The following is a 27759-nucleotide window of genomic DNA, read 5'->3' as shown; positions in this document are numbered from 1 at the left end:
AGTGTGGGTTCAAGCCCACCCAGAGATGAGACGTGGGCTCCATCTGCACTTCCTACATGCAACCTTGCATGAGGAAGGTGCGTGCACCCAGCACTCAGTCCTGGCAGAGACCTCAAAGGCGTTTTGCACCCTCGTGCCGGCCCACCTTCACTCGCTCCGGCCCAAGGAACATGCTGAGAATCCCCTGTCTGGACAGGTTAGGTTCTCCCTGACAAAAATAAGAACACAGCTGCAAGCGAGGAGTATCAAAACCAGGAAAATAAGGACTTAGAAACTGCTTAGATGGTGCTTAGGTTTCATCTCATGCACTCATCAGTGCTGGAGAACTGGGCATCTCTGCCAGGGCGTTCTTCTCCAATGGCACCTTCCTGAAGAATGCTGCCAAGACGTTTTTCTGTCTTGCAGCAGCTGAAACCTGGTGGTTAACCTCAGAGGTGCCATCTTTCAAAAGGAACCTTGTTCCTGGCTTCTGACCCCTATTTATAAAGAAAGGCTTTTTGATTGCCCTTGAAGGTTAAGAACACACGGTTCTTCACGCATGTGAAGAAGTGCTTCGTGCTGTGGCCTTGACTTCAGCCAGGATATTTATGGGACATCTTCACACCTCATCGGAGGTTACATCTCCCCAGGAGATAAAGCACCAGGGAGGGCAGAGCCTTCTCCTGTTTTGACGTTCTTTCTGTCATCTCCACATTTTCAAACCTAGCAAAGCTTTGCCAAGCACGTATTCCCAAAGATCCTAACCACATCTTTCCCAGGCCTGCAGTCTCCCACTTTCCTAGAGAGGTTATATGGACATTGCCTTGATATAGTGACACAAGCAGGAGATGAAACTGCAATCCACGTGTATCCTTTGAAGCAATTTTGGATCCTACTTAGCCACGTCCACTTGTATTTCCCTGGTCTATTTGTGCGCACATGGCAACAAAGCAGGAAATAAAGATTATTCCGTGCTTCTGTCCAAAGACATTCAGCCACGCTATTCTTTATGTCTACAGGGTATCATTTTTCCTGATTCAGAAAAAAAATAACGCAGTCATAACATTAATACTGCCGATATTTGGATGCGAGCAGGTGCAACCCCTCTCCTTGAACTTAATGCCAACGCTGGCGCTTTCAGAGCCTCTCGTGCTCTCTTCCATCCTTTTTTTTTTTTATTGCCCCAGGAGCAGCATCTGTCCCACGTGATGCAGAACAAGGTGCCAGCTCCTGCCAGGCCCAAGGTCAAGCTCCAAAGCAGCGAGGTTCACCAGGAAGGTCAGCAGATCAGAGGCCGTTTTCAAAGCCAGGAGGAAGGAAGGGAGAGTTACTTTGTTGGCAACGCCTTGTTTTATAAAAGATGGCTCTGTGGCCGTCACCGCAATAGCAGGTCTTGGGGGAAGGCAGAGGCGCGAAAACGGGTGGCTCTGGCTGGGGTTGAGAAGGTGGTACACGGAGATCAGTACTCGGGAGGGCTTGACACAGGAAGGGAACTGGAAGCCTTCGCATCACGAGGCAGACAAACGCCTCATTTCATGTTGTAAAAAAAAAAAAAAAACCAAAACAAAAAAACAACAAAACAACGAAAACCAAAACAAAGCAAAAAAATCCCAAACCCAGCGTAAGTCGGGAGAATCTACGCAGGCTTCTTGAGGCAGAACCATCCTATTTCTCCTTCCCCATGTCCAACCACTGACCCTGCTGCTGCCCAGCCCGCGCTCAGGGCACATGAAAGCAGAGCAGCAAAAAGGGAGGCTGGCATGAGCATGGCTTTTCAGGAACAAACTGGGGGAGGCAGTAGGAGAAAAATCTACCTTTGCTTCCAGGGAGTCATCTGCTGGCTCTTGGGCAGGATCCCCCACGGTTCCCAGGGCTTCGGCTGGCTCCTCTGCGCCCCCATCTCTGGAGCTGCTCTCTGCAGACGCTGAGCGCTCCGACCGGGCTGCCTCTTCCTTCCGTGGCTGGGGTTTGATGAAAAATTTAGGTGCTGGAGGACTGAACCTGGAAAACAACATAACTTTGGTCACAGACCCGCAGCGGGAGGGAGGGAAGCCTGCACGAGCAGCTGCTGGGCAGGATGCGGTCCCTGGGTGGGTGCTGGTGGTGTGAGCTCAGTGACGGCGGGGCCTACAGGGGAGATGGGGAGGGACTCTGGATCAGGGAGGGGAGCCATGGGACAAGGGCGGGCGGGTGTAAACTGGAAGAGAGGAGATTTAGCTGAGATCTGAGGAAGAAATTGTTTGCTGTGAGGGTGGTGAGCCCCTGGCCCAGGTTGCCCAGAGAAGCTGTGGCTGCCCCATCCCTGGAGGGGTTCAAGGCCAGGCTGGACGGGGCTTGGAGCAACGTGGTGTGGTGGGAGGTGTCCCTGCCCTGGGCAGGGGGTGGCACTGGGTGGGCTTTAAGGTCCCTTCCAGCCCAAACCATTCTATGATCCTATGGGTCTGACCCAGCAGCTCCAAAACCAGGATGGAGCAGGTCAGCCCCTGGGGTGCCCAGGGACAATGTCCCTCACTGCTGGTATAACAGTGATGCTGGCAACTGGTCTCACGGAGACATGGAAGAGGACAGAGGCAAAAAGCGCAGTGCAAAAGGAAAAGACAAACTGCGTGAAAAGGTGATGCTGAGCTGCGAAGTGGCAGATGCAAAGAGTGATGAGCCAGCACAGACCCACCTGGAAGCGGCCTCCTGGAAGCATCCACCCCACGGGGACTATGCCCTCCCCACCCCAAGGGCCAATGCCAGAAATTTTGCAGCTCTACTAGATATTTATTGCAAATATTTCCCCTGACCATTACCTACAGCCGTAGGTCAGTACAAGCAAGCGGCAATGCTGATGGCTTTCTCCAAGCGCCATAGGGCAGGAGAAGGGCTGGAGCCCGCAGCCCGCTGTGCCCTGACCACCCCCCAGAGACCAGCATCACCCAGGGACACCCACGGAGCCCATCGTGGGACATCCTCACACAGAATCACAGAATGGCAGGGGTTGGAAGGGACCTCTGGAGATCATCCAGTCCAACGCCCTGCCAGAGCAGGGTCACCCACAGCAGGTGGCACAGGAACGCGTCCAGGTGGGTTTGGAATGTCTCCAGAGACGGAGACTCCACCACCTCTCTGGGCAGCCTGTGCCAGGGCTCTGCCACCCTCACAGGAAAGAAGTTCCTCCTCGTGTTGAGATGGAACTTCCTATGGTCAAGTTTGTGCCCGTTACCCCTTGTCCTGTCACTGGGCACCACTGAGAAGAGCCTGGCCCCATCCTCCTGACACCCACCCTTTAAGCGTTTATAAGCGTTGATAAGATCCCCCCTCAGTCGTCTTTTTTCCAGACTGAAGAGACCCAAATCCCTCAGCCTTTCTTCATCAGAGAGATGTTCCAGTCCCCTCAGCATCTTGGTAGCCCTTTGCTGTCCCCTCTCCAGCAGTTCCCTGTCCTTCTTGAACCGGGGAGCCCAGAACTGGACACAGCGCTCCAGATGCAGCCTCCCCAGGGCAGAGCAGAGGGGGAGGATGACCTCCCTCCACCTGCTGGCCACACTCTTCTTGATGCCCCCCAGGATGCCATCGGCCTTCTTGGCCACAGGGGCCCATTGCTGGCTCACGGTCATCCTGTTGCCCACCAGGACTCCCAGGCCTCTTTCCAGAGCTTTACACACAAGGTAACGCGGAAAATGCCAAATTCTAGGCAGGGACTCGCACTTAAACAGCCCATTGATCCCTGATGAGCGCCAAATCAGCAGCCATTAGGACTTTGGGGAAGGAAGCTTTATAGTCATTTTTAATCAATACACTGCAACCGTGGATGGCAAGATGCAGGTCCCTGTCATCCCGCAGGAATTCCCCGGGCGCAAAACTGCGGCTCTAACTGCAGCCTGGGCTAAAAGGGCAGCAGATCTGCTGAAACAAGGCTGTAACCCATGCGGAACTCACCCACGGCGCGATTACCTCCCTGGCAGTTTCTAAACTCAGACTGCTTGAGGACCAATTCGGCAAATGATTCAGCAACGCAGTGTAACGGCCTGTTTTATGAACGGAGCCGAGTTTATAGTTTGACCAACATCTGTCAGTAAAAAGTACACGGTTTAACATTTGCCATCGCACCCAGGTGACTCTGATCACGTTCCCTGTTTAAATCACAGCAGGTGCTCACAGTAACTGGGCTCATATTTCTAGTCCCACCTGGAGGGACACATTCCAGCCATGCCTGCCTGTCACTGACCCTATTCCCAAGTGTCCCCCCTATAGGCAAACAAGGCAGATCTTCACAGCAACCTGGATGCTTCATTCCCAGCTGGGAATTCAGTGTCCTTAACGATGTGCTCCCAAATGAATATTTTTGTCGTTAGCTGCGTAGCTCATTATGTAAGGCTGCTTTTCATTTCTGGGTTAGAGGCTTGATAACCCCTGAGAGATCCCACCTGACTTGTCCTTCCTACAACCACACACAAGAAGGCGGCTTGGCCTGGCTGAGCTCCTCCGCAGCCCCCGCTCCGCCTGCTGCTGGGACCCCACGGGGGACCCCGAGCGAGACCTGGGCACTGTCATCATGGGAGAACAAACCAGGACTGGAGGGGACGAAGGCGCTCGCCAGCCCCTGCAGATCATCGCCCATCTCCAGTCCCACCTGTGCAACCTTCGCCCCTCTCAGCCGAGTCACCTCGATACGTGTCGGGGTGCCCTGATGGGCGACCAAACTCCAGCAGCCCCTGCCTGGGGCATCTACCTAAGGATGAAATAAATTCAGCTCAGCTGCGACAACGGTGCCTCTGGGCAGCCTGCAGCTGAATGCCACCTCTCCCTGGTGACGTGGGACATGCCTGCAGAGTAGGGGTACTAACATCCAGGGCCGGGAGCACCTGGAAGTCCTCCAGCTGCGCACCAGTCCGTGCACCAGTCCAGCGCGTGGGTCCAGCCCCAAACCTGCCGCCATCCGTCCTAGCGAGGAAATGAAAGCGCGGCTTGTGATAAATACTGCAGGTTAATAACAGCTCCTGAAGGAGAGGTAAACCCCCGAGATGGGGAAAAAAAAATAATCCATAATCGTTTATTAAATTACCTTTAGTATTATAGAATGGTTTGAGGCAACTTCACGGGACCGCGGCGCCTAGACAACTGCAATATTTTTCACTCTAAAGCAGAAGCCCTCTGGGACCCGGTGCTGGGAGATGATGTGATTAGCGAGTCCTGCTGCGGAGAAGCACAGAGAGCAGCGAGGGACTTTTTCCAGGGGAGGGGGGGAAAGTCAAAAATGAATAACACAAAGCGTGCCGTGAAAAGGAAGAGAGCGAGGAACCCAAGGTGCCAACAGAAAGCTGACCCCTGGGACAAGAAATCTTCCTGGCGCCGAAGGAAAGGGGGTTGTCTTCCAAAAGGAGAAGGGAAGGCAACAGGATGTTCAGCAACAGTTCAGGCTTCAGGCAGCTCTTTCTCTGATGTGAATCGGGACTTTCTGGGCATCCTCCAGGACCTTCAGGCCGAGGTTGTGGGCGCAGGGAGGAAGGCAAGGAGCAGAAAGCAGTTCCTCCACCTGCAGAGAGGATCCATCCCAAAACAGAGGGGCCAAAGGGCTGTGGAAGTGCCTCCACCAGCACCGTGGAGCTGAGACAAGGAGCCTCCACACATAAGCAGGTCAGTCCGAAGCTGGAGTGGCTGACAGCAAGGTGTTAACCCCCTCTGGGTCTGTCTCACCCAACCTGGTCACCTCTTAGATGAGATGAAAGTCAACCACGAATTAACAGTAGGGATTTAATGGCAGTGCAGGTGAATTAACAGCAGGGAGAGAGACGGCCTTCTTGCTAGGGCCAGGACAACCTTGTGCCATCCGTCGTCCCCAACCTCTGAGACGTTAGGAAAAAAAAATAAAATAAAAAAAATTATCTCAGCTCATCTCCTGGTTGCTGAGCCCGGCAGGGACACGGCTTCACACCGCTTCCCACACCCGCCTCCCAAAATAGAGGAGCTAGAAATCACACCGCTTCCACAAGCTTCATGTGAAGATTCATGCGGGATGATGTGACACACCCCCCCTCCTCCAGCTCAGGCTGCGCGAGAGCCGGCAGCATCAGGACAGTCACCCCCAAAACCGTAACGGGAATGTCTGAGGTCCCTGCAGCCCCTGCCAGCACCGGGGACACGTGCCAGAAGCCACCACCCCACGGTACCCCCACGCGGAGCATCCTTGCCTGGTCCTGCACCCGTTCGGCACAGCCACGGCACCGGGTGAAAAGAAGCCTCCCAACAAAGTACTGACTCTTTTCAGGTTATCCCAGGGTTGAGCACTGGAGAACACCTGAACGGCACCCCACGAGGCATCTAAACAGGCTTACAGGCCCCTACGATGCCCTTTTGTTTCTCCTTGAGGCCACCAGATGCATATTAAGGCGGCACTTTGGAGCAAGCCACAGACAGCTCAAGGGTGTGTTTGCAACTCAAAGTAAAATAATATCGTACAGGAGTAAACTGAGAACCTTCCCAGTATACCGTGTGGGAGCACTGGGCTTGAGCTGGGCCACCTGGCCAGCAGCTGAAAGAGATGGTGGCGATGGTTTGTCCTCATCAACAGTGACTGTTAAACTACGTTTTGTCCAAACGGCCCTGAATCCTATTTCTTTGCTGGGATAAACTCCTCTGCTGATCTACGGTTTGTGTATTTACTGAACCACCCATTGAAATTCAGACCGGGCAGCGGAGAGAGAGAGAAGATAACCAACCGCAAGATCCAACACCTCCAACTTCTGTCTTGCATGCACTGGAAACGACGAAGCTGGACTCAGCGTTGATCTGAATGCAGCGAGCAGTCCCGGGGACGTCCCACTGTGACCAAGTATTAATTAGCTTGAAGTTAACGTGCCATTTTAACGGCCACTTACTTATTCGAGGCAAAAAAAAAAAAAAGTCAGTTTTGAGAGACGAGGGAGAATTTGGATTTCTTGTTTGAAACTGGAATTGCGTAGGAATGGATGCAGGGATGTTACTACTGAAAAGAAGCAAAGGCAAGTTATAGCCCCGGAAGAAGTCTCCACTGGCTTTACTGGAGTTATTCTGACTTGCGCTGATTTTACAGACGGCAAAACATTACCCCTTAGAGGTCCTCTCCTTCCTCATGCTCTGCACATCGGACAGGGGATTTGTAAGCATCAGGTGAGGCGGTAGGACGCTCCCAATTCTCCATCGGACAGAAGAATGCTTCTCCATCAGACTCCGGCCCAAGGTCCCTCTGAACAAATCATCAGCTCTAAACGTTAAATACAATTTGTAGTCTTTGTTCAAAATTAAACAAGCCCTGACAGCTGTAATTTGGAGATGCCGGTTAAAGTAATCAGCACCAATTACAATCTTACCAGCGACTTTAAAAATCAGCTCTGCAAACAGAGGGCTGCAGTGACTCCCATGATGGATGGCAGAGGAGGCGAGACGTGCTCCAGCCGTCTTTGTGGCAGGGACCCGGACACTCACCATTTTAAGATGATGTCTCCGTGTGGGCAAGCCTGAGAGCTTGGCAAACCACGACGGGTATGGCTGCAAGGGTTAAATCCAGGAGGAAGCAGGGGGGAGCCAGAGAACTGGTTGAGCATAACCAGCTGAGAACATCAGGCTGTGTCAGACAGGCAAGCAGAAGGCTCCCAGCCATGGGAAGAGAGATGTTCTGCATCTATCCTCTCCTTGGGGAAAGGCTGCAGGAGACCAAAGCTGGATCTCAACAAGTTTGCGAAAGGGATGAGCAGGACACAGCCTGAGATGGGAGGGACCAGGCTGGGGGGGCTTGGCAGGCCAGCTTCACCCTCCAAGAAGCCAAAAAAGCAGCTCAAGCCTGAGCTGAGGCATCCCAAGGGTTGAGGACCAGCATGTACCTGGGCTCCCCTGCCCCCCAGCCGGTATCACTGTCCCTCCACGGTGCCAAGGGCAGAGCGAGGAAAAGGAAGGAGATGAAATGATGGAGCGCATCCCGAAGTCCTCACGTCCTTGCTCGTCTCCACTGCTTCTGCTGAACCCCAGAAGGTGTCTCCACCGCCCCGCGCTGATGCGGGCCGCCCAGCACGGCCTGGGGCGGGCAGCAATGCCACAGCCCAGCGCCTTCTCCCAGCGGGTCACCGTGGGGAAAGGCAGAAGAAGGGAAAACAGCCACGATAACAAATGCAGAAGAAAAAAACAAGCCAAAAAAAGCCCCGGGTTAATATCCTTCCTAGGGTCGCATCCCAAAATAAATCAGAGAGACGCCGAAGCTCCACCCTGCCAAGTACGCCAGCATCACCATCCGTCCCCTGTCCAGAAGGAGCAGGGCTTGTCACACCAGCAGGAATCACAGATCTAAGGCTGCGCGTGGCTTTTACCCTGATTTATACGGCCGGTGTAAGTGGCTGGTTAACATCACTCTCGAGTTATTGTTAAAGGTCACTCACAGAGTACAACAGAATTCCCCTCTGCTTTACCGAGAGCAAGGCAGACGTACTCCTGGGAACATGCTCACCATCCAACGGCCCCACCGAGCTCCTGGGGACAAGGTGAGAGGGACAACCAGACAGGACTGGCCTGGTGCAGGTGACATTGGGGACAGCTGGGGAGAAGCGTGGGGTGATGGAGGTGGAGTGGGAGCGGGGACGGTTACCACCGCAGAGGAAGCCAACAAAGCGAGCTCATAGTTGGAAAGGTTTCCCCTGGAGGAGAAAGACGACTCTCCCGAGGGCAGAGCAGCTGAAAAGGCGGCATTAATTGAGTCAGGTGCTCTCAAAAATGCACGGCACACCAGCTGGGCCACAAGGACCCTTGGGGTGCCCGACCTGCCGGGGACTACTGCCTCCCTCCGCTACGCACGGCAGGGAATCGATCAATCCTTCTGGCACCATCCCACACCACTAACTCCGAGGTGGGCATCTCACCGGGCTGCCCCACTCCTGGCAGAGCCCCCTGAATCTCCCGCTGAGCTGAAGTCCTCTCTCCGAGCTGCTGTGCTGTAGAGAGCAAAAGCTTTTCCCTCTCTTTGCCCCCGGCTGCCTCCCTCTCCGAGTCAGGAGATAGAGATTTACAGTGATACAGCCCTAACATCCCCAAATCCTCACCTGGGCTGTCTGAACACAGCGTCCACACTCTCTTAACCCAATCGCTACTTGTTCTCGGAGTTGGCAAAGACGATCCACCTGCTTCTGCGAGCAGCACGACCATCCATGCTCCTGCGAAGCTACAAGGGCAGCACCAACAGCACCTTTTCACACTGTGGCTATTTTTTAATTTTTTTTTTTTTTTTTTAAGCAGGGTCATTTAACAGAGTCTATCGCATGAGGCAGCTCCTCACACAGAATCACAGAATGGCCGGGGTTGGAAGGGACCTCTGGAGATCATCCCGTCCAACCCCCTGCCAGAGCAGGGTCACCCACAGCAGGTGGCACAGGAACGCATCCAGGCGGGTTTGGAATGTCTCCAGAGACGGAGACTCCACCACCTCTCTGGGCAGCCTGTGCCAGGGCTCTGCCACACTCACAGGAAAGAAGTTCCTCCTCATGTTTAGGTGGAACTTCCTATGGTCAAGTTGGTGCCCGTTCCCCCTTGTCCTGTCGCTGGGCACCACTGAGAAGAGCCTGGCCCCATCCTCCTGACACCCACCCTCTAAGTGTTTATAAGTGTTGATAAGATCCCCCCTCAGTCGTCTTTTTTCCAGACTGAAGAGACCCAAATCCCTCAGCCTTTCTTCATCAGAGAGGTGTTCCAGTCCCCTCATCATCTTGGTAGCCCTTTGCTGTCCCCTCTCCAGGAGTTCCCTGTCCTTCTTGAACCGGGGAGCCCAGAACTGGACACAATCCTCACCTAGAGCACATGGAGCTGGTGGCCATGGCAGCACTCCCCCCCAGCACAGGGGGATCTCAGCATGGGCAGAGCTCTTCCATGACGTGCTCTGTAAGCATCACTGGCAAAGAAACTGTTGGGGGACCAAAATATCGGCTTTGGCCAGTTGGCTTTTAAAGGAACAGCAAGCACTGCTTCTGCTCCGCTCCAGGACCAGCTCCTGCCTCCCCTGTGATACAACAGGGAACAGCACTGGCACGTGCCACCCTCTCTGAAAAAGAAATCATGGCAGGGGCTTGGACTAGATGATCTCCAGAGGTCCCTTCCAACCCCACCATTCTGTGATTCTGTGATCATGTCTTAGGAAACGATCTCTGTGACGGGTACTCGCCTTGTCTGCCTTAAACCGGGCCAGTAACCAGCAAGGAATCTGAAACCCACCCAAAATTCATGCTGTCCATCCACCATCCCAAGATCGGCCTCTTGAGTGGAAAGAGTGGCCATCCAGAAGGACAAGCAGCAGTTTCACTTGGGGCTGAAAGCTGGGACCAGCAGGAAAGCTGGGCTCTCCCATCATCTCCGCACTGGGAAGCACTTTGGGCTAGAAGGAATCAGGACCAAAAAAAACCCAGAACCAAACAGTGCAGATTTACACCCAAAACCATGTGAAGATTTGGCACCTGGATTCAAATTTGGCTTGAGCACCTTCTCCTAAGTGTTTAAAGCTTTCTCAGCTGCCCTGTGAAGATGGGGATGCACCAGCAAAGAGCAGGGCGACACTAGAGATGACACCCTTGGACAGAGCGATGCCCGTGGGTTCAGCTGGACTCTCCCTTAAGGAAAGCTTGTGGGAAGCAGGAAAAAGAGCGAAGGGTGAGAAACAGCTGGAGAAATGAAGAGAAACGCAGTCTGGAAAATGATGTCACCTTACTCGTGCAATGACAGCAGCAAATAAAGAGGAGTAAACAGCCTCTCCTGCCACCCGGATTTCGTCTGATGGCTTCCCTACTCAGTGCTCTGCCAGAGAGACGGAGCGGAAGCGGCAGCAGCGGCTCCCGAATCGATGCTCTCGCTCTGCCTCAGCCAGGCAGTTCCCATGGACAGAAAAAAAAAAAACAACAAAAAACCACACCACCACCCCCCCCCCCCCCAATAAAAATAAAATATCAACATTTAGTTTCATAAACAGTAAAGCTCTGCAGAGACGGGCCCTGAGCGGCGGCCCAGAGGGAATGAATTAAAGCACGAGCCACCCCGGCAGCGCAGGCATGATGGCGTTCACGGGGAGGAGGACACTGCTTGCAGTGCAAACGTAGCTCGGGCTCCCGCCGCATGCCCTGGGTAATGAGGATGTTCACATGTTTTGAAAGCGAAAGCGAGGGGTCGGCTGCTCCCCGGGCTTGCTGGCTGACCATCGCTGGCAGAGCAAGAAGAAGTCACCTTCCAGCCAGCGTTTGCTGACGGGCTGTAAAACCAGAAGGCAACCCCCATCCAAGCGCAGCCTGGTTGGGGCGTGGATGACCCACGGACATCTCCCACGCTTTGCCCTGACGGCACAGGACAAAGCCAGGGAGACAGTCAGCTGTCCCAGACCACCTTGGGTGGGACGTGCAGTGCTCTCCACCCAAGCAAGGCTTTCTCCTTCGCCTCTCCTGCCCTCAATCCGCTCCTCCAACACCCCGCGGGGCTGCTCCCCAGTCCTCCAAGGCGAATGAAAGCTCTCGGGGTCTGTCACCCTTGTGGAAAAAGAGGAGGCTGAGCCTCAGAAAACCCAAGCGTAATAGATAAAGCAATTCCCACACAGCCATTCCGGGCTCCCACCTCCATTGCAACGGCCCAGGTAAAAGTCCTCCAGGTGTTGTCAGCATAACCAGCGGTCAGAAGGCCCGGGGCAACAGAAGCTGTCTCCAGCCTGCGGCTTCCCAGCGAATGAGCTGGGAAAAAAAGGGGTGTTGCGCTGGAAGGCAGAGAGGCAGGGGGTGCACAGTGAGGGTCACCGCGCTGAAGGTGAAGACAGAGAAGAGAAGCTTAGAGACCTGCTGCAAATGGGAAATCATCACACAACACACACATCCCGCCCCCCCCAGCCTTCATCCCGATACAGCATCGCTGTACCGGTTTATGCCTCTAATATAGACGACAACTTATGCTCGCTTAAATCCTGGCTCCAAACCCCTCCTTGGCACTCACTGCCTTTACTTTTTGTCCTCTTTGGGGGCGGTTGGGGGAACTGGTCATATATTTCCCCAAGTCTCCCCCTTGCTTCAGCTTCCCGGTGTCTGTGCCCACGAGTAACAGAGCCTCTCCGTAAGCCACTCAACACCAGCCCGATGGCCACCCCAGAGGTGACGCTGGCCTGGCCCCCAGCCCTGGGCTCCCAGAGACTCCGGCCCCCAGAAGTAAGAGCCCACACTTCTCTGTTACGCCGAGCAAACCGCTTCTCCGCTCCTGCCAAACCACAGGCAGCTGAATCCGTCACGCCTCAGCCCTCCTTCTCCAAGTCACCCCCTGGGTTTAAAGCAGGAAAAGTAGCACCCATGGGGCTACCAAAGCCCCGTCCCAAGGAGCCGATAGCACCAGGGGGGGTGAGAAGCCTCGTCTGAGGCTCCCCAGCATCAGGGGCACAGTGAACACACACATTCCTCATGTATATTCTCGCTGCTCACATTGCTGCCTCTCCCCTCCAGCGGCTGACGGAGCGCTGCTGTCAGATTTTTCGCCTTGCCCTGTTTTTCACTGTCTGTGTTTTCCATTTCTTCCTTGTTATAAAAACAACAAAGCAAAAAAAAAAAAAAAACAAACCACCAAACAACAAACCACTCCATCAAATATAACAGAGAATGGGTTTTTTTTTTTTTTTGGTCAGTAAGAAGGCTGGGATCTGGCTTGCGGGGTCCCTGCAGGGCACCCTGCCAGGGGACAGGGAAGGAGAGAGGGCAGAGGCACAAGAAATTGATGCTAGGGAAAGACGCGCTTGGGAAGAGAAAGGCTCTTAGTTTGTCCAAAACAAATTGGCAGAGAAAATCCTGGATAGAAAGGAAAGAGTCGTTTTCTACGTGTTTAGCTCAACAGACCCTTTCCCCCAAGAATCTAACGGCGATTCATTACACTGGCTTCGTAGCCAAGAAGTTCCCACTCTCCAGAGCCGTCGGATCAACACGCGGAGGGGGCGTGACACGTGCAATGGAGGTGCAGAGCTCCCTGCTGAGCCCTCCTGGCACACGGACCGTCTGCATGCGTTAGCTCTGTCCCAGGGAAGGGAACGTGTCTCGCAGGAGGGGGACAAAGAGGTGATGCAGGAAGAGCAATGCTCGAAATAAATGACAAGGCATGGACCCCTAATAAAGGATGAAAACTCTAGAGAACAGCTAGGTTCGGGGACAAGCCTCTGGCAGGCTTTGTCACACGTCTCTAAGAAAATCCTTGTATATCCTTTGGATTTAATGTCTTCCTTTTGATGGGAAACCCAAACAAAGCAGAGGAGCTGGACGCTGCCCTTAGAAAAGGGGAGAAATCAGTCTTTCCAGAAGGAACCTTTAAGGTAAGGAGGACGATTAAATGCTTGAATCAGGTTCCATATCTACTGTGTGATTCTGGACATCCATTCCAACGTCGCAGAAATTTCTGTGCGCTTCTCAGCACAAGAAGGACACGGAGCTGTTGGAGTGGGGCCAGAGGAGGCCCCGGAGATGCTGGGAGGGCTGGAGCCCCTCTGCTGGGAGGACAGGCTGAGAGAGCTGGGGGGTTCAGCCTGGAGAAGAGAAGGCTCCGGTGAGACCTTCCAGCCCCTGCCAGGCCCTAAAGGGGCTCCAGGAAAGCTGGGGAGGGACTCTGGAGCAGGGAGGGGAGCCATGGGACAAGGGGGAAGGGGTTTAAACTGGAAGAGGGGAGATTTAGGTGAGATATTGGGAAGAAATTGTTTGCTGTGAGGGTGGTGAGCCCCTGGCCCAGGTTGCCCAGAGAAGCTGTGGCTGCCCCATCCCTGGATGGGTTCAAGACCAGGCTGGACGGGGCTTGGAGCAACCTGGTGTGGTGGGAGGTGTCCCTGCCCAGGGCAGGGGGTTGGAAATAGATGCTCTTTAAGGTCCCTTCCAACCCGAACCATTCTATGATTCTATGAAAACATCATCTTGGAGCAAAGGCTGAACTCAGCTTTGAGCTATCAAAGGTCCAAGGGGTGAGGGGAGGCTATTCTCAGTCTGTCTCCAACCACCCAGGTCTAGAAGAGACATAACCATGAGAGATTTCATAGCTCAGCAGTTGGTGAGCCATAAATCTGAGAGTTGGCGCAAGTTGGGCATGTCCAACCAGGCAGCAAAGGCTGGACCGTGTTGCTTATACGATTGCTCTGCTCAAAGGAGCAGCAGTGACTAAAGGGTAAGGAGGGAAAAACGGGTTGAACAATTAGAATTAAAAAAAAAAATAAATCTAAGCACACAGAACCTTGTCCAGGCAGAGAAACAACATTTTTCTCTCCTGGCCAAAATAAATGTGTATCTTTGATGGATGCTGGGAGTCTCCGATGACGGGCTCCAGCAAGGTTAGATGTGTGGATAGTTAAATTCTATTGATCTCACCTTCATGAGACCTGATGTTTGATTCCCTCTATGTCAGACTGAGTTAGTTTGATCTGATAATTTAGAATACCAACAGTGCTTAATGCGGACCAGAAATAATATCTGACATGCTGCCCTTCTGCTGGGCTCTTAATGAGCAATTTGAGGTGTTAATAGCTTGGAGACCATCTTCATTTCCAGCTCTGCCACAGAGGATCACACGGTGTCTGCTGAGGGACCCGGAGAGAGTACATTACTGCTTAATTAACATGCAGAGCAGAAAAGGGAGCTGCGGTAACGGCCAGAGCGCTAACGAGCCAGCAGAGGGGCTATGCCAACCCCCTTCGGAGCAGAGGCTGCGATCCTGCCAAGCGCTCAGCACCCTCCGACTGCCACCGACGCCGCGGAGCTGGGCGGTTCAGCATCCGCTGGAAGAACCAGCGCCTGCAGGCTCAGGTCCAGCAAAGCCAATTTAGGTGGAGACTGGGTAATTAAAAGCTGAAAACTGATTCAGCATTCACATTTCCAAAACAAAACAAAAAAACCCAAAAAAAACCACCAAACCAAAAAACAAACCCTAAATTGGTTCTAAAGAAGAAGAAGAAAAAAAAAAAGAGTAAAGATAAACAGGCAACCAGCCAACAAGTGGCCCCAGAGGAAATTAATTCCACACAGGCTTCGCTGTAATGTGCTTGTTTCTCTGTTATTATAAAATATATGTATTGTTCTATCATCAAAATTAGATTTTCCCTTTAGCTTGTAATTAAACCCGAATCTAATTTCCCAGGAGATGTCAGGGGGTTTCCAAGCAGAGCTTACAGCCCTGCTTCCCTTCCCCTTCCCACCCACCCCCGGGCTTTTGCAGACTTTCCTCTGCGTTGTAGGGTCTCTTCTTGGAGGTGCCACACATCCGGAAGGACCACGCTAAAGACTTCTTGTTATCACTTGATAAGACTCAGCTGCCAATGGGCTCCCCAGCACCCAGGTCTTCTCCCCCAAGCCCTCCTCATCACAACCGCTAATTTCCAGTTCCCAATAGGTCGTCTCCTCTGAGCCAGCTCCCAATTCCCCAAACAAAACTGTTTATTGATGACTTCTATTATTTGTAATAGCGGCACTTCCATGCACAATGGTTAACTTTGCTCGGTTTCCTAGGGCATTATGGAAAAACCATTTGCTACTGTAATTAAAACTGCCCAGACTAGACTTTTGTACTATGCAGCGAGGCCACAGCGGGAAGAACAGCTATAAATTTGTTTATAGATGTGCTCCAGCACGACTGCAAGCTTGCTCTCGGGCTCGTAAACCACAGGCCAGCGCTGGATGGCCCTGCTCCCCAGGGATGCCAGGACAAACGGTCCCACTGAACATGTACAGCTGTACCCAAAGCCGCAGCAGAACCTAAATAGCTGTTTTGTGAACATGACGGGCAGTTTAACAGATAAAAACTCACTTCGCCGAGGCAGTGTCTGCCTCAGCCCACCACAGTCTGAGAAAGCAACCGTCCACACCAGCTTTCCTTCCCAGGGGAACCCCTGCGGGGGGCTACGGCAAAGCAGCAGTGAGAGATTGGGGCAGCAGCACATCGTTCTGGTGGCCGTGCCCGTGTAGGTTCTTAGCATGAAGTGACAACACATGGCGTTGGCAGGGAAGGAAAAGAGGTCACGTCACCTACCTGCTCGTCCCAGTGGCTAAGCATGGGTTTGTAGCTCCAGAAATAAAGCAGGACTGTACGTTGTGGGTTGTGCAAGAAAGCGTTGGCAGTGTCTTACAGCCCTGGCTGTGCTGGAGAATGTTGTCTCCTTCCCAGTGTTAAACTGGTGGAGATCACCTATTCCCTGAGCATCTACCCTGAGCACAGCTGGTAGGTGTTATTTCCACAAGGGAAAATCGAAAGCAATTCGTCAGATCCCAGGGAAACCGCCTCGGTCTTTGCAAAGGACAAACAGGACACCAGGAAGGAGGAGAGGTTCAAGGAGAGGGCAAAGGTGCACATACCTCATCTGGCTCACGTGGCTGTCCGTCAGGAAGGACCAGTGATACTGGACAAGGAGTGGGCTGCAGTTGGTCATCTCGATGTAACGCACATCTTCAGTGTCATTCAAGATGCAGCCAAAGTCCACGGCCGTGGTCTGGATACAGAGATTCGGAAAGTAGACTTCGCCCCGAACAGTGATCTGCTCCTTCTGAGGATGCTCAAGAAACTGTATCTTCAGAACCTTCTCTACTACCCGGACACTCAAATCCTCTTCATAAGCCGGGTTAAATCTGATGGAGAGATGAAGTTCCTCCCCTATCTCCAGCTTCATGGGCTGCAAAGAGATGAAGAGCGTTAATCACCAGTGTGATGAAGTCCCAAGGTCTGACAGCACGAAACATGTACATGTTCCAAGCGTGACCCCAGCGTAGGCTTCTCCGTTCATCATTTCCTTCCCAACGTGTGCCTGACCGCAAGCACCACAACACCCTTGTCTGAGACTCTCTCAGGCTCATCTCTCTGTGCTCTGCATCAATGCAAGAGCGAAATAAATGCTGTTCTACTGAATTCTAGACCCACAAAGGGTACATGCTAAATACACAACCAAATCAGCACTCAGGCACGCCAGGGCCTTTTCCCCTGACTCTAGAGGCACTTTATCGCCACCGCACAAGTGACAGGGCATTGCAGCATCACCTCGCAGGGGCCAGCCACTGGTATGGCTCAGAAGTGGTGGCCGTGCCTACAACAACATGTTTAGCCAAGTCCATGTCGGACACCTTCTACCGACAATGGGGCAGGTGACAGGCAGAGGCTGGAGGAGCATCCTCAGCCCTCCCGAAAGCAGAGTTGCCCTTGAAGGCAGCAAGCTGCTCTTGAGGTTATCTGAGAATGGCTACTGGAGAGCTGGGATGGCTTCCAAGAGCCACCTTTACTACACGGCTTGCCCAGACCTAGTTGCCTGCTCCCCTCTCCTCATTTCTCAAAGCCAGGATATACTTCCCCAATTCGTATGATATTTTATTTCCTTCAGCAGCTTGTTTTGAATCTGATTTAGTTCAGGTCAAGTCTACTGGGCTGGAGCACCTCTCCTATGAGGACAGACTGAGAGAGTCGGGGTTGTTCAGCCTGGAGAAAAGAAGGCTCTGAGGAGACCTTATAGTGGCCTACCAGTACCTGAAGGGGGCCTACAAGAAAGCTGCTGAGGGACTTTTTAGGATGTCGGGTAATGGTAGGACTAGAGGGAATGGATTAAAACTAGAGATGGGTCGATTCAGACTGAACGTTAGGAAGAAGTTCTTCACCATGAGGGTGGTGAGACACTGGAACAGGTAGCCCAGAGAGGTGGTGGAAGCCCCATCCCTGGAAGTTTTTAAGGCCAGGCTGGATGGGGCTCTGAGCAACCTGATCTAGCGGGAGGTGTCCCCGCCCAGGGCAGGGGGGTTGGAACTAGATGATCTTTAAGGTCCCTTCCAACCCTGGCAATTCTATGATTCTATTGCTGACTCTAAAGACTAAACTTCTCTACTGGAGGACCTCCCAACGGAAACGTACCACCACGCTCCTCCCTCTTCAAACCCCACCAGCAGGAAGGTCCATGGCTGCTGACCTGAACATCTGCAGGGAGGGGCTGCTGGTCCGCATCGCAGATCACGAAGGGTTGCTCCAAGGCCAGGAGAAGGCTGAGTGGCAGGGAGGACATGTTTTTTAAAGAAAGGGGCTCGTACTGAAGAGTGAGCACATCGCTGGGTTGCTACAGAAACAGGAGACAAGGAAAAAAAAAAAAGGAACCTGAAGCGGCCATGGACCTCCTTCCCCTTCTGATGCACATCACATTTTTCAACCTCAAAAGTACATACACCTCTATTTATTATTTTTATTAGTTTCTACCCTTCTAGGAAGTTTTCCTCTAAGTGCATCAGATGCTTTTCACGTTTAGAAGCCACAGCATCGCCCAGGGGACAGGAAAACAGTCTTGTGTACAGATGAGGGAACAGGACCCTGAGAGGAAGCACCTGCTCGAACAAGATCAGAACCAGAAAGTTTGTCTCTGGTTTTGTGCCCTCTCATGGGCAGAACGGCCCGAGACGTTTTTCACTCACATACAGTAATTTCTTATAACAACATCAGCTCTAGTAGCCTCACAAAAAGCGGTGAGGCTGGTCAGAGGAGAAAAGCGAGCAGGATTTGGCCCGTAGCGGAGAGCTCGCGGTAGCCTAAGGTTGGCTTTGAGCGTTTACGCGCACATAGAGCCAGACAGAAACCTCGACAGTTCGTTTGCAACGTGTCTCCTGCTGCCCCTGCTACCCTGACAAGGTGTCTCCAGCCTCAAAGCTAAGCTCAGCCTAAGCCATTTCTTCCTGTTTATGCATTTCTCCGGGCTTCCTGCGTGGTTTTTATATAAACCAGACAGCGTTTGGGAAACTAGTTCTGGGTGTATTGATATCAAACAGCTGCAGTGTCGTAGCACTCGATAAATCGGAGCGCATGGCATCAAGCAGACCGCAGGCAGACATGAGGGAGAGCTGAAAAGCTTCTAATTAAATCCAAACCGCCTGCTCGCAGGATTCTGTGCTTCTCTGGAAGCCTGGGCACCAGAGGAGAGACCTGAAAACACAGAAACTAACTAATGAAATATCTTCTCTTTTTCAGACGCCTCGTGGGAGAGGGGGAAGATGATGCAGGAGTCGGAATCCAGAGACTAAAGGGCACCTGCTTTGCGTTGGTGTTACCATCGCTGCAGCTGAAGGACGTCTGTGGGTCCTTTGAAGGAGGTAAGGCTTGGGGAAATGCAAAGAGCTCGCATCCATACCAGCAGCAGAGAAGGCAAAGAGGGACAAGATATGACGGGTTTTTTTCCCTCATCAGCCTGAGGAACTGACAGCAACCTCAGTTCTTCTCAGCTTCCCTGCAGGATCGGTGTTCAGACTTCACTGTGCCTTGGAGGATCCTCAAAACCCTCCCTTTACACTGAGTACAGGAACTGGTGCCTCTCTAGAAGTGGCCATGGTCCTCCCCCTCAGCAGTGCAGCTGTAACCTCAATTTTACTTTGGTGAAGGTACAAAACCAGTCCCCATCTCTAAAAACATCCTCGCTTACTTTCCAAAGCGCCTCAGGAAGGGTGAGGAGGGGGTTTAGCGTCGCCCAGCTGCAGTCATCTGCCCTCCCACCCGCAGCCCCAGCACACACGGTGGCTGTGCCAAGCCCACGCTGTCCCCCTGGGTCCCACACCTCTCACCCTGTGCCCTTAGAATCATAGAACCATAGGGTTGGAAGGGACCTCTGGAGATCATCCCGTCCAACCCCCTGCCAGAGCAGGGTCACCCACAGCAGGTGGCACAGGAACGCGTCCAGGCGGGTTTGGAATGTCTCCAGAGACGGAGACTCCCACCACCTCTCTGGGCAGCCTGTGCCAGGGCTCTACCACCCTCAAAGCAAAGAGGTTCCTCCTCGCATTGAGGTGGAACTTCCTATGGTCAAGTTTGTGCCCGTTCCCCCTTGTCCTGTCACTGGGCACCACTGAAAAGAGCCTGACCCCTTGGCTCAGCATCTCAATTCTCCACATCAAGAAGGGTAGAACAGAGCTGCTGACACTGTCCCCAACCCCAGGAGGAGCGAAATAACAATCTCGGTGTTAACAGCAAAAGCTTGGTCCTGCTCAAATCAATAGGCAAAGCCCCACAGAGGTGGAGAAGCTGTTTAACTTCTTCCTTTGAACTCCAGCACACACCCCCCCACAGGCTTTCAGTCATCAGCCACGCTATGAAACGCCAGGATACAATCCAGAGACTTACCTTCTCCACCCGGAAAGTGATTTCTCTGGAGGACATTTGCAGAACAGGAGCAACGAACTCGCATGTGACATCCACTTGCATGATCAGCACCTTCCCCACCTTGCTCCCCACGATAGCGTGGCACAGCAGCCGCTCCTTCACCACCTGCGGGCAGGAGGCACATGTCACCCAGCGGGTGCTAGCAGGGCGTCCAAAAAACACACTGCGTTTTCTACCCACCCAACCCCAGACATAAAAGAGCTTGATAGCCTGGATAAAAACCATGCCACGGGATCTTGGGCATCAACCGTCAGCAGGTATTACTGCAGAAGCGCTGCCTCCAGCTCTGGGGCACCAACAGCAGAAGGACACGGAGCTGTTGGAGCGGGGCCAGAGGAGGCCCCGGAGATGCTGGGAGGGCTGGAGCCCCTCTGCTGGGAGGACAGGCTGAGAGAGCTGGGGGGGTTCAGCCTGGAGAAGAGAAGGCTCCGGGGAGACCTTGTAGCAGCTTTCCAGTACCTGAAGGGGGCCTACAAGAAAGCTGGGGAGGGACTTTTTACAAGGGAGTGGAGTGATAGGACGAGGGGTGATGGCTTCAAACTGAAAGAGGGGAGATTTAGGTGAGATCTGAGGCAGAAATTGTTTGCTGTGAGGGTGGTGAGCCCCTGGCCCAGGTTGCACAGAGAAGCTGTGGCTGCCCCATCCCTGGAGATGTTCAAGGCCAGGCTGGACGGGGGTTGGAGCAACGTGGTGTGGTGGGAGGTGTCCCTGCCCAGGGCAGGGGGTGGCACTGGGTGGGCTTTAAGGTCCCTTCCAACCCGAACCATTCTATGATTCTAGAATTTCAAGTTGCCACTGAGGCAACCCTTTAAAACACCTTTCAAAACATTAGTATCAGCAGGAGCTTAATGCAGATTTATTCCACATTCACTTAAACATCTGCACCTTGTAGTCCTGGAGCCATGGAATGCGCACCAGGATTAGCTAGCAGCTTCCCTGCAGAGCTGGATTTCTCCTGGAAAGAAGGGGCTGGGGAGGAGAACAACCAGTGATCTAGCTGAAATCCCCCCTCTGAGCTGCCACCCAAGGGTGCTGCAAGACCTGGCTGCCCTTGGGACACCGGGGCTGGCCGAGGGGACCGGGGAGAGCTGTTATGGAAATATTGACAAAAGTCAAGCTGTCAATTATAATGATCCCTGGGAACAGTTTCCCACACAGAGAACGTCACTCTGATCATTAGAGCTGACACATTGTGTTCGTTTCTCTCCTCCAGGACTCAGTGCTAGACAAGCCCTCTGCCCATGTTTGTCTACAGGGGAAAAATGATGCTGCTCCCAGACACTCCCCCTCCCTTCACAGCTTCACTCACTGCTCCCCCAAGATGTACAACTTCTTGTTTTTTTGTTTTTTTTTTTAAAAATTTACTTTCTGCCTGTACTCTTAGTCTAAGTGTAACTTATTTTCTCTGCCCTTCCTTTCTGCCTCGTCACGCAACACCTTGGACCCTGCCGTTTGCCCCTCAAGTAGCAACGCTTCCTTCAGCCCGCATTTTGGAATCAGCAAGTTGGGTTTACGGTAGCTATAGAAACACACAAAAAAACCCCCAGCCTAGCAACTGATGGTGGCCAGCAAGGAAAGCAACTGGTGCTGCCATGGTAACTGGTGGCATTAAACCATTTTCTTAAAAGCACTTGCTCATTTTCTCAGGCGAATGTCAAGGGGCTGCAGAAGAAGTGCCAGTGGGGGTGACCTGATGGGGAAGGCTCAGCACCGGTGGGGGACCTCACCTGGGGGGTGCTGGAGGAGCCTTCCAGCATCATCTCCATAGTCTTGCCAGGCATCAGCTCCATCCTCAGCGGTCGAAGCTTAAACACGGGGCAGGCAGGTTTGGAGCTCTGGGAGGAATCTTTGCCCTTGTTGTTAGTAATGGCAGGGAGACGATCACGCTGTCGAAACGGGGCGAAACCTTCCGTTGTCCAATAGAGCTGATGGGTGCGTCGCCCTTTGTTGGTTATCTTGAAGCGGTAACAACAGGGATCCAGGCTAGAAGAGAAGCAGATATGGAAAACTTCATGGGAGCTGCCATTTTCTAGCACTCAGCCAGTTTCAGCACCCTGATGGCCTTATCTGAGCACACACACAACAATAAAGCCACCTCTGAAAACGCTGACCTAGCTCAAAGCTTCAGCAAGAGCCAGACCTTGGTTGCCTCCAAGTTTATCACCATCCAGCAGCTGCTCTGTTTGCGTACAGCAATGAAAAGCTTCGTGAAGAACATCATTGTGATCTCAGTAGCTTCGGACAGAGCATCCCTTGACAGGCTGGAGAGGTGGGCCTATGCGAACCTCATGAAGTTCAACCAGGCCAAGTGCAAGGTCCTGCACCTGGGTTATGGCAATCCCAGGCATGAATACAGGTTGGGTGGCGAATGGCTGGAGAGCAGCCCTGAGGAGAAGGACTTTGGGGTGCTGGTGGACAAGAAGCTCAACATGAGTGGGCAACGCATGCTTGCAGCTCAGAAAGCCAACTGCATCCTGGGCTGCATCAAAAGCAGCGTGGGCAGCAGGGTGAGGGAGGGGATTCTGCCCCTCTGCTCCGCTCTGTGAGACCCCACCTGGAGTACTGTGTCCAGCTCTGGAGCCCTCAGCACAGGAAGGACATGGACCTGTTGGAGTGGGGCCAGAGGAGGCCACGAGGATGATCAAAGGGCTGGAGCCCCTCTGCTGGGAGGACAGGCTGGGAGGGGGTTCAGCCTGGAGAAGAGAAGGCTCCGGGGAGACCTTATGGTGGCCTTCCAGTCCCTAAAGGGGCTACAGGAAGGACGGGGAGGGACTCTGGATCAGGGAGTGTAATGATAGGACATGGGGTAACGGCCTCAAACTGGAAGAGGGGAGATTTAGGTGAGATATTGGGAAGAAATTGTTTGCTGGGAGGGTGGTGAGCCCCTGGCCCAGGTTGCCCAGAGAAGCTGTGGCTGCCCCATCCCTGGAGGCGTTCAAGGCCAGGCTGGACGGGGCTTGGAGCAACGTGGTCTGGTGGGAGGTGTCCCTGCCCAGGGCAGGGGGCTTGGAACTAGATGGTGTTTAAGGTCCCTTCCAACTTGAACCATTCTGTGATTCTGTGATCCCCAGCCTTTGCTGCTTGATACTCGGAGAGTTTTTCCGAGGTGCTTCCTGCAGGTCTCGCTGCATGGGATGCTAAGCTGGCTTGGCCCAGCTGCAAATGGATGGGGGACCAGGTCTACTACCATTTCACCTCCCTCTTGGGAGCTGCTGCCTTTTGGCTTCCTCTGAAGATGCTCTTTGGGAGCTGCAGGGTATATAGACCCATCTGGTGATGTGGGCACCCCTTGCCTCGCTGGCAGGGTCCCTCCCCCTGGCACCCATGTTATTCGCTTTGGCCCCCCATCCCTTTGAGAGCATCCAACTCTCCTCGCTCCCAACGTTATCACCCTGTGCTGGAACAGTGCGGCTGGTTTGTGTTTTAGGAAGACAAATGAAGGCAGGATCAGCAGAAGTTTCCCCACTACAAACACAGCAGCAAGGTCTAGCTGCTGAGGGAACGGAGCACCAACAAGAGATGAATAACTAGAGTTAGATATAAACCAAAATGAATATTCAATGGAAATCGATTCCTTGATATAAAGAAAAACTAACTGCAGGCTACTCTGGAGTAATTATTTTACCCTCTATAAATCTGAGCACGACCAGGAAATGAATTGTTCCTGGAACAGTTATTGTCTTTTTGAAAGGTACAGAATATGTGGCTTACAAAAAAGCAGCTAAACACAAACACAGGAGCAACAGGATAGAACAAGGTAGTCTTTGAAGCAGACTGTTTAAAAAAAAAAAAAAAAAAAAGATGCATACAAGTTTAACCAGTATGAATGTAACCGGAATGATGTATGAAGTTCAACAAGGCCAAGCACAAGGTTCTGCGCTGGGTCGGGGCAATCCCAGGCACAAATCCAGGCTGGGCGGAGAATGGCTGGAGAGCAGCCCTGAGGAGAAGGACTTGGGGGTGTCGGTGGATGAGAAGCTCAACACGACCTGAAAACATGCGCTGGCAGCCCAGAAACCCCCCGCAGCCTGGGCTGCATCCCCAGCAGCGTGGGCAGCAGGGCGAGGGGGGGGATTCTGCCCCTCTGCTCCGCTCTGTGAGACCCCCCTGCAGTGCTGCCTCCAGCGCTGGGGCACCAACAGCAGAAGGACACGGAGCTGTTGGAGCGGGGCCAGAGGAGGCCCCGGAGATGCTGGGAGGGCTGGAGCCCCTCTGCTGGGAGGACAGGCTGAGAGAGCTGGGGGGGTTCAGCCTGGAGAAGAGAAGGCTCCGGGGAGACCTTCCAGCCCCTGCCAGGCCCTAAAGGGGCTCCAGGAAAGCTGGGGAGGGACTCTGGAGCAGGGAGGGGAGCCATGGGACGAGGGGGAAGGGGTTTAAACTGAAAGAGGGGAGATTTAGGTGAGATCTGAGGCAGAAATTGTTTGCTGCGAGGGTGGTGAGCCCCTGGCCCAGGTTGCCCAGAGAAGCTGTGGCTGCCCCATCCCTGGAGGGGTTCAAGGTCAGGCTGGACGGGGCTTGGAGCAACGTGGTGTGGTGGGAGGTGTCCCTGCCTAGGGCAGGGGGCTTGCAACTAGATGTCCCTTAAGGCCCCTTAAGGTCCCTTCCAACCTAAACCATTCTACGATTCTAAGTTTAGTATGAAATGGTTTATCCTGCAGACAGCAACAGCCAAAAGCTTGGAGCAGCTCTGGGTAGATGCAGAATTTGTGGCTCTGGGAAAGCCCAACTCATCTGAGATGTTCCCTGGGTCCCACCTCAGCAGCCGACAGCAATGGCAGCAACTCCAAAGGGGGCCTGCAGGCTAAGATGTGAAGGGGGGCAGGGGACAAGGACATGAACCATGCCAACGTTGTCCCCTGCGTTGTGTAGCCAATTCGTGGCTGCACAGAGCACAGGAAACGCTGGACAAGTGCCACCCTCCTTGCCTCGGTGGATGGTGCATATTTAGCCCCCTAAAATCTATCCTAAATGCTTAAGGTAGGGTTAACTTGCTCTTTTTACCCCAAAATTTAGGTATTGGAGCACTGTGGGTCCTCTCTACAGCCAGGGAAAGGACCAGGCAGCTGGAGAAGACCATTCTTCTTGTCCCAAGAGGCCACCAACACAAGGCAAACAGCACTTTGAAAAGGCTTATTTTCCTCCCATTTATAAGGCGCGTGTCTGAAACCAGGCACGTTCCAAGCATCAGTGGATCCCCTCCTCCCAGCTCAGCTTGTTCAATTAACGCTCTCAATTGATCCCGCCCGACCTCAAGGGGGCTGCTCCCCCTCTCCCGTTCCGAGCTGGGCCTGCAGCCACCTTCGCCTGCCCGTTGATGGAGGAGACGACGAGGAAAACGGGCAGGAGAAGCAAGGAAAGAAGAAGTACGTCTAATAAACAGCAGCCCGGCAGGGGAGCCGGGGAAGACGAGTGAATGGAGGGATGATACGAGGGCAAAGACAAATTCTGCTGCTCCTCCAAGACTCCCGGGCAGAGGGGAAATAAAACAGCGCCGTTAATTTAGGCGGGGAGTTGCTAACAAGCTACCGCCGAGGTTTTCTCCACTGTTGTGGGATGATACTCCCCAGTGAGTGGAAAAGCAAGCAACAGCACTGCGGAGGGAAACACGTTTATACTTGTAATGTAGCGTTTTCCAGCCGGAGGCTTCCGGGACCTGCTGTTTTCCTCCAAATCTTCATTTGATAAAGTGACGAAATATATATATTATAACTAAGGGCAATTCAGTGGCAATTTAGCAACTGGCGTCCATTTGGGTGGCTTTATGAGGGTACCTAACGACTTTCAAACAGCCATAAAAATGTTTCTAAAGGAATTCCCGTGGCTTCAGTGAAACGGGGCCAGGACCTTGAGCACTGAAGGGGAACTAGCCTGAAGGACTCCAGCACAAGATGAAACAGCCTCAAGTTGCGCCAGGGGAGGTTTAGGATGGATATTAGGATAAATTTTTACATGGAAAGTGTTGTCAAGCCTTGGAACAGGCTGCCCAGGGAAGTGGTGGAACCACCATCCCTGGAGGGTTTTAAAAGCTGGGCAGACGTGGTGCTGAGGGACATGGGGTAGTGGTGGGCTTGGCAGTGTTGGGTTGGTGGTTGGACTCAATGATCTGAAAGGTCCCTTCCAACCTAGAGGATTCTATGACTCTCAAACTCCTCCTTGCTGATCCCACAGGAGAAGTGGCAGCTAAGAGAGCGCCTACCTGAAGTGGGGCCCCAAGCTGAGCTCCGGGGCGAAGGGTCTGTCGGTGACAATCGTGGTGCCGATGCCGACGGCCCGGACGGGAATGACGTAAGTATGGCTGTTCTCTATGAACAGGTTCACCTCGTCCTTGAATTTTTCAGTATCATCCAGGTTTGCTATGACAGTCACAGACACCTCGGTCTCGGGGGGGATCACTCCCTTACTGGGTTCAATCCTCCAGCATGAGCATTTGCCAGCCTGTTAAGACAAACCAAACGCTAATTTAGGATGGAAACCGTGGATCCTGATCTCTTTTTGGGGTGCAGGAAAAGGAAAGAGTAAAGATATGAGGGTAAAAAACCACAAAGGCTTAATTTCCCTAAATGTTACATCTGGAAACAACTACGTAGGAGCTTATACAACCTGTATTTTACCCTCCCTTTAACAGACTGACTTCATTAACACAGTTTTGCCCAACCCAATAGATGCTCATCCTCAGGAGAAGGTTATTCCCCTCCTTCAGTCTCTCCTTTGGAGTGTGGACCAAGGGAGGCTACTTTATTTCTCCTGGGTTCCTCACAACAGTGGCCCGGTTGGCGTAAAGCCTCAAGGCCAGAGGAAGCCAGAACTGCTCCAATCCCACAGCAGCAGCCACACGGCTGGGGGATCCTGCTGAGAGCCTGAAAAATAACTCTGCAAAAACGGTCCATCAAAACCCCAACACCAAAGTCTTCTTGCCCACGAGTTCGGCAGTGCTTCTCAACAGCCCCTGAAGGACCGAAGCGCTCGGCTCCCACTCACCATCACCTGCAGTGAGACATCCCACTGTTCTCGGGTTTGAAAAATTCAGCTGTAAGTGTTTGGTAAAGAGATAAGTAGAACAAAAAGAGTAAGACGTGCCCCGTGGGCACAGCCCGGGCTTCCCAAGCACTCTCCTCCTCTGGTTTCTCATGGACCTTCTGCCACAAATGGGGTAATAATGGTACTGGAGCCCCAGCCCATCTAAAACCACATTCACGGGGAGGAAGCTCGCAGCAGAGAAATGCATGCGATGCTCTGCGGCCAGCATGAAATGCACTTGGATGGAGACGGACTGCTTCCAAGTGTCCATCACGGCATTAGTGGTAGATGCACCAAAGTTCAGAGCTGTGGTTGGGACAACAGGCACTATTCACCAAAACACTGCAGTATTCTAAGAGAAGAGGGTTGGGTTTTTTTCTTTTTTTTTAAATAAAGAGCCACAATGTACTTGAATGTCTGACGTGATGCAAGCAAGGTGAAGTTAGCTCAAGTTTCCACCCATCAGGCTGGTGGCACTGAGCTCTAACAGGACACCAGCCAGCCCAAGGGTATTGGAAAACTAATTGAAAACTGGGGAGGGACTTTTTACAAGGGCATGGAGTGATAGGACAAGGGGTGATGGCTTCAAACCGGAAGAGGGGAGATTTAGGTGAGATCTGAGGC

At 52.9% G+C, this 27759-nt stretch overlaps 1 protein-coding gene across 25 annotated transcripts in view; it reads right to left on the bottom strand.

The window, feature by feature from the left end:
• The window catches only part of HYDIN (HYDIN axonemal central pair apparatus protein), a 208956-nt gene that overhangs the window by 53382 nt on the left and 127815 nt on the right, over window positions 1-27759 (bottom strand). For 19 of the 25 annotated variants that reach the window (XM_054199082.1, XM_054199093.1, XM_054199092.1 and 16 more), the window contains 6 exons: window positions 26315-26553; window positions 21846-22101; window positions 20080-20223; window positions 17894-18037; window positions 16305-16618; window positions 1794-1980 (listed from right to left, as the gene is read on the bottom strand). In XM_054199082.1, the coding sequence (XP_054055057.1) occupies window positions 1794-1980; window positions 16305-16618; window positions 17894-18037; window positions 20080-20223; window positions 21846-22101; window positions 26315-26553 (1284 nt within the window). Of the gene's footprint in view, window positions 1-1793; window positions 1981-12440; window positions 12506-16304; window positions 16619-17893; window positions 18038-20079; window positions 20224-21845; window positions 22102-26314; window positions 26554-27759 lie in introns of those variants that run through there. The other 6 variants (XM_054199100.1, XM_054199101.1, XM_054199102.1 and 3 more) reach the window with 4 other exon arrangements.

Source organism: Rissa tridactyla, chromosome 4 (assembly GCF_028500815.1).
Source record: "Rissa tridactyla isolate bRisTri1 chromosome 4, bRisTri1.patW.cur.20221130, whole genome shotgun sequence".
NCBI classification, from domain to species: Eukaryota; Metazoa; Chordata; class Aves; order Charadriiformes; family Laridae; genus Rissa; species Rissa tridactyla.
This window is presented reverse-complemented; position numbering and strand designations above follow the sequence as displayed.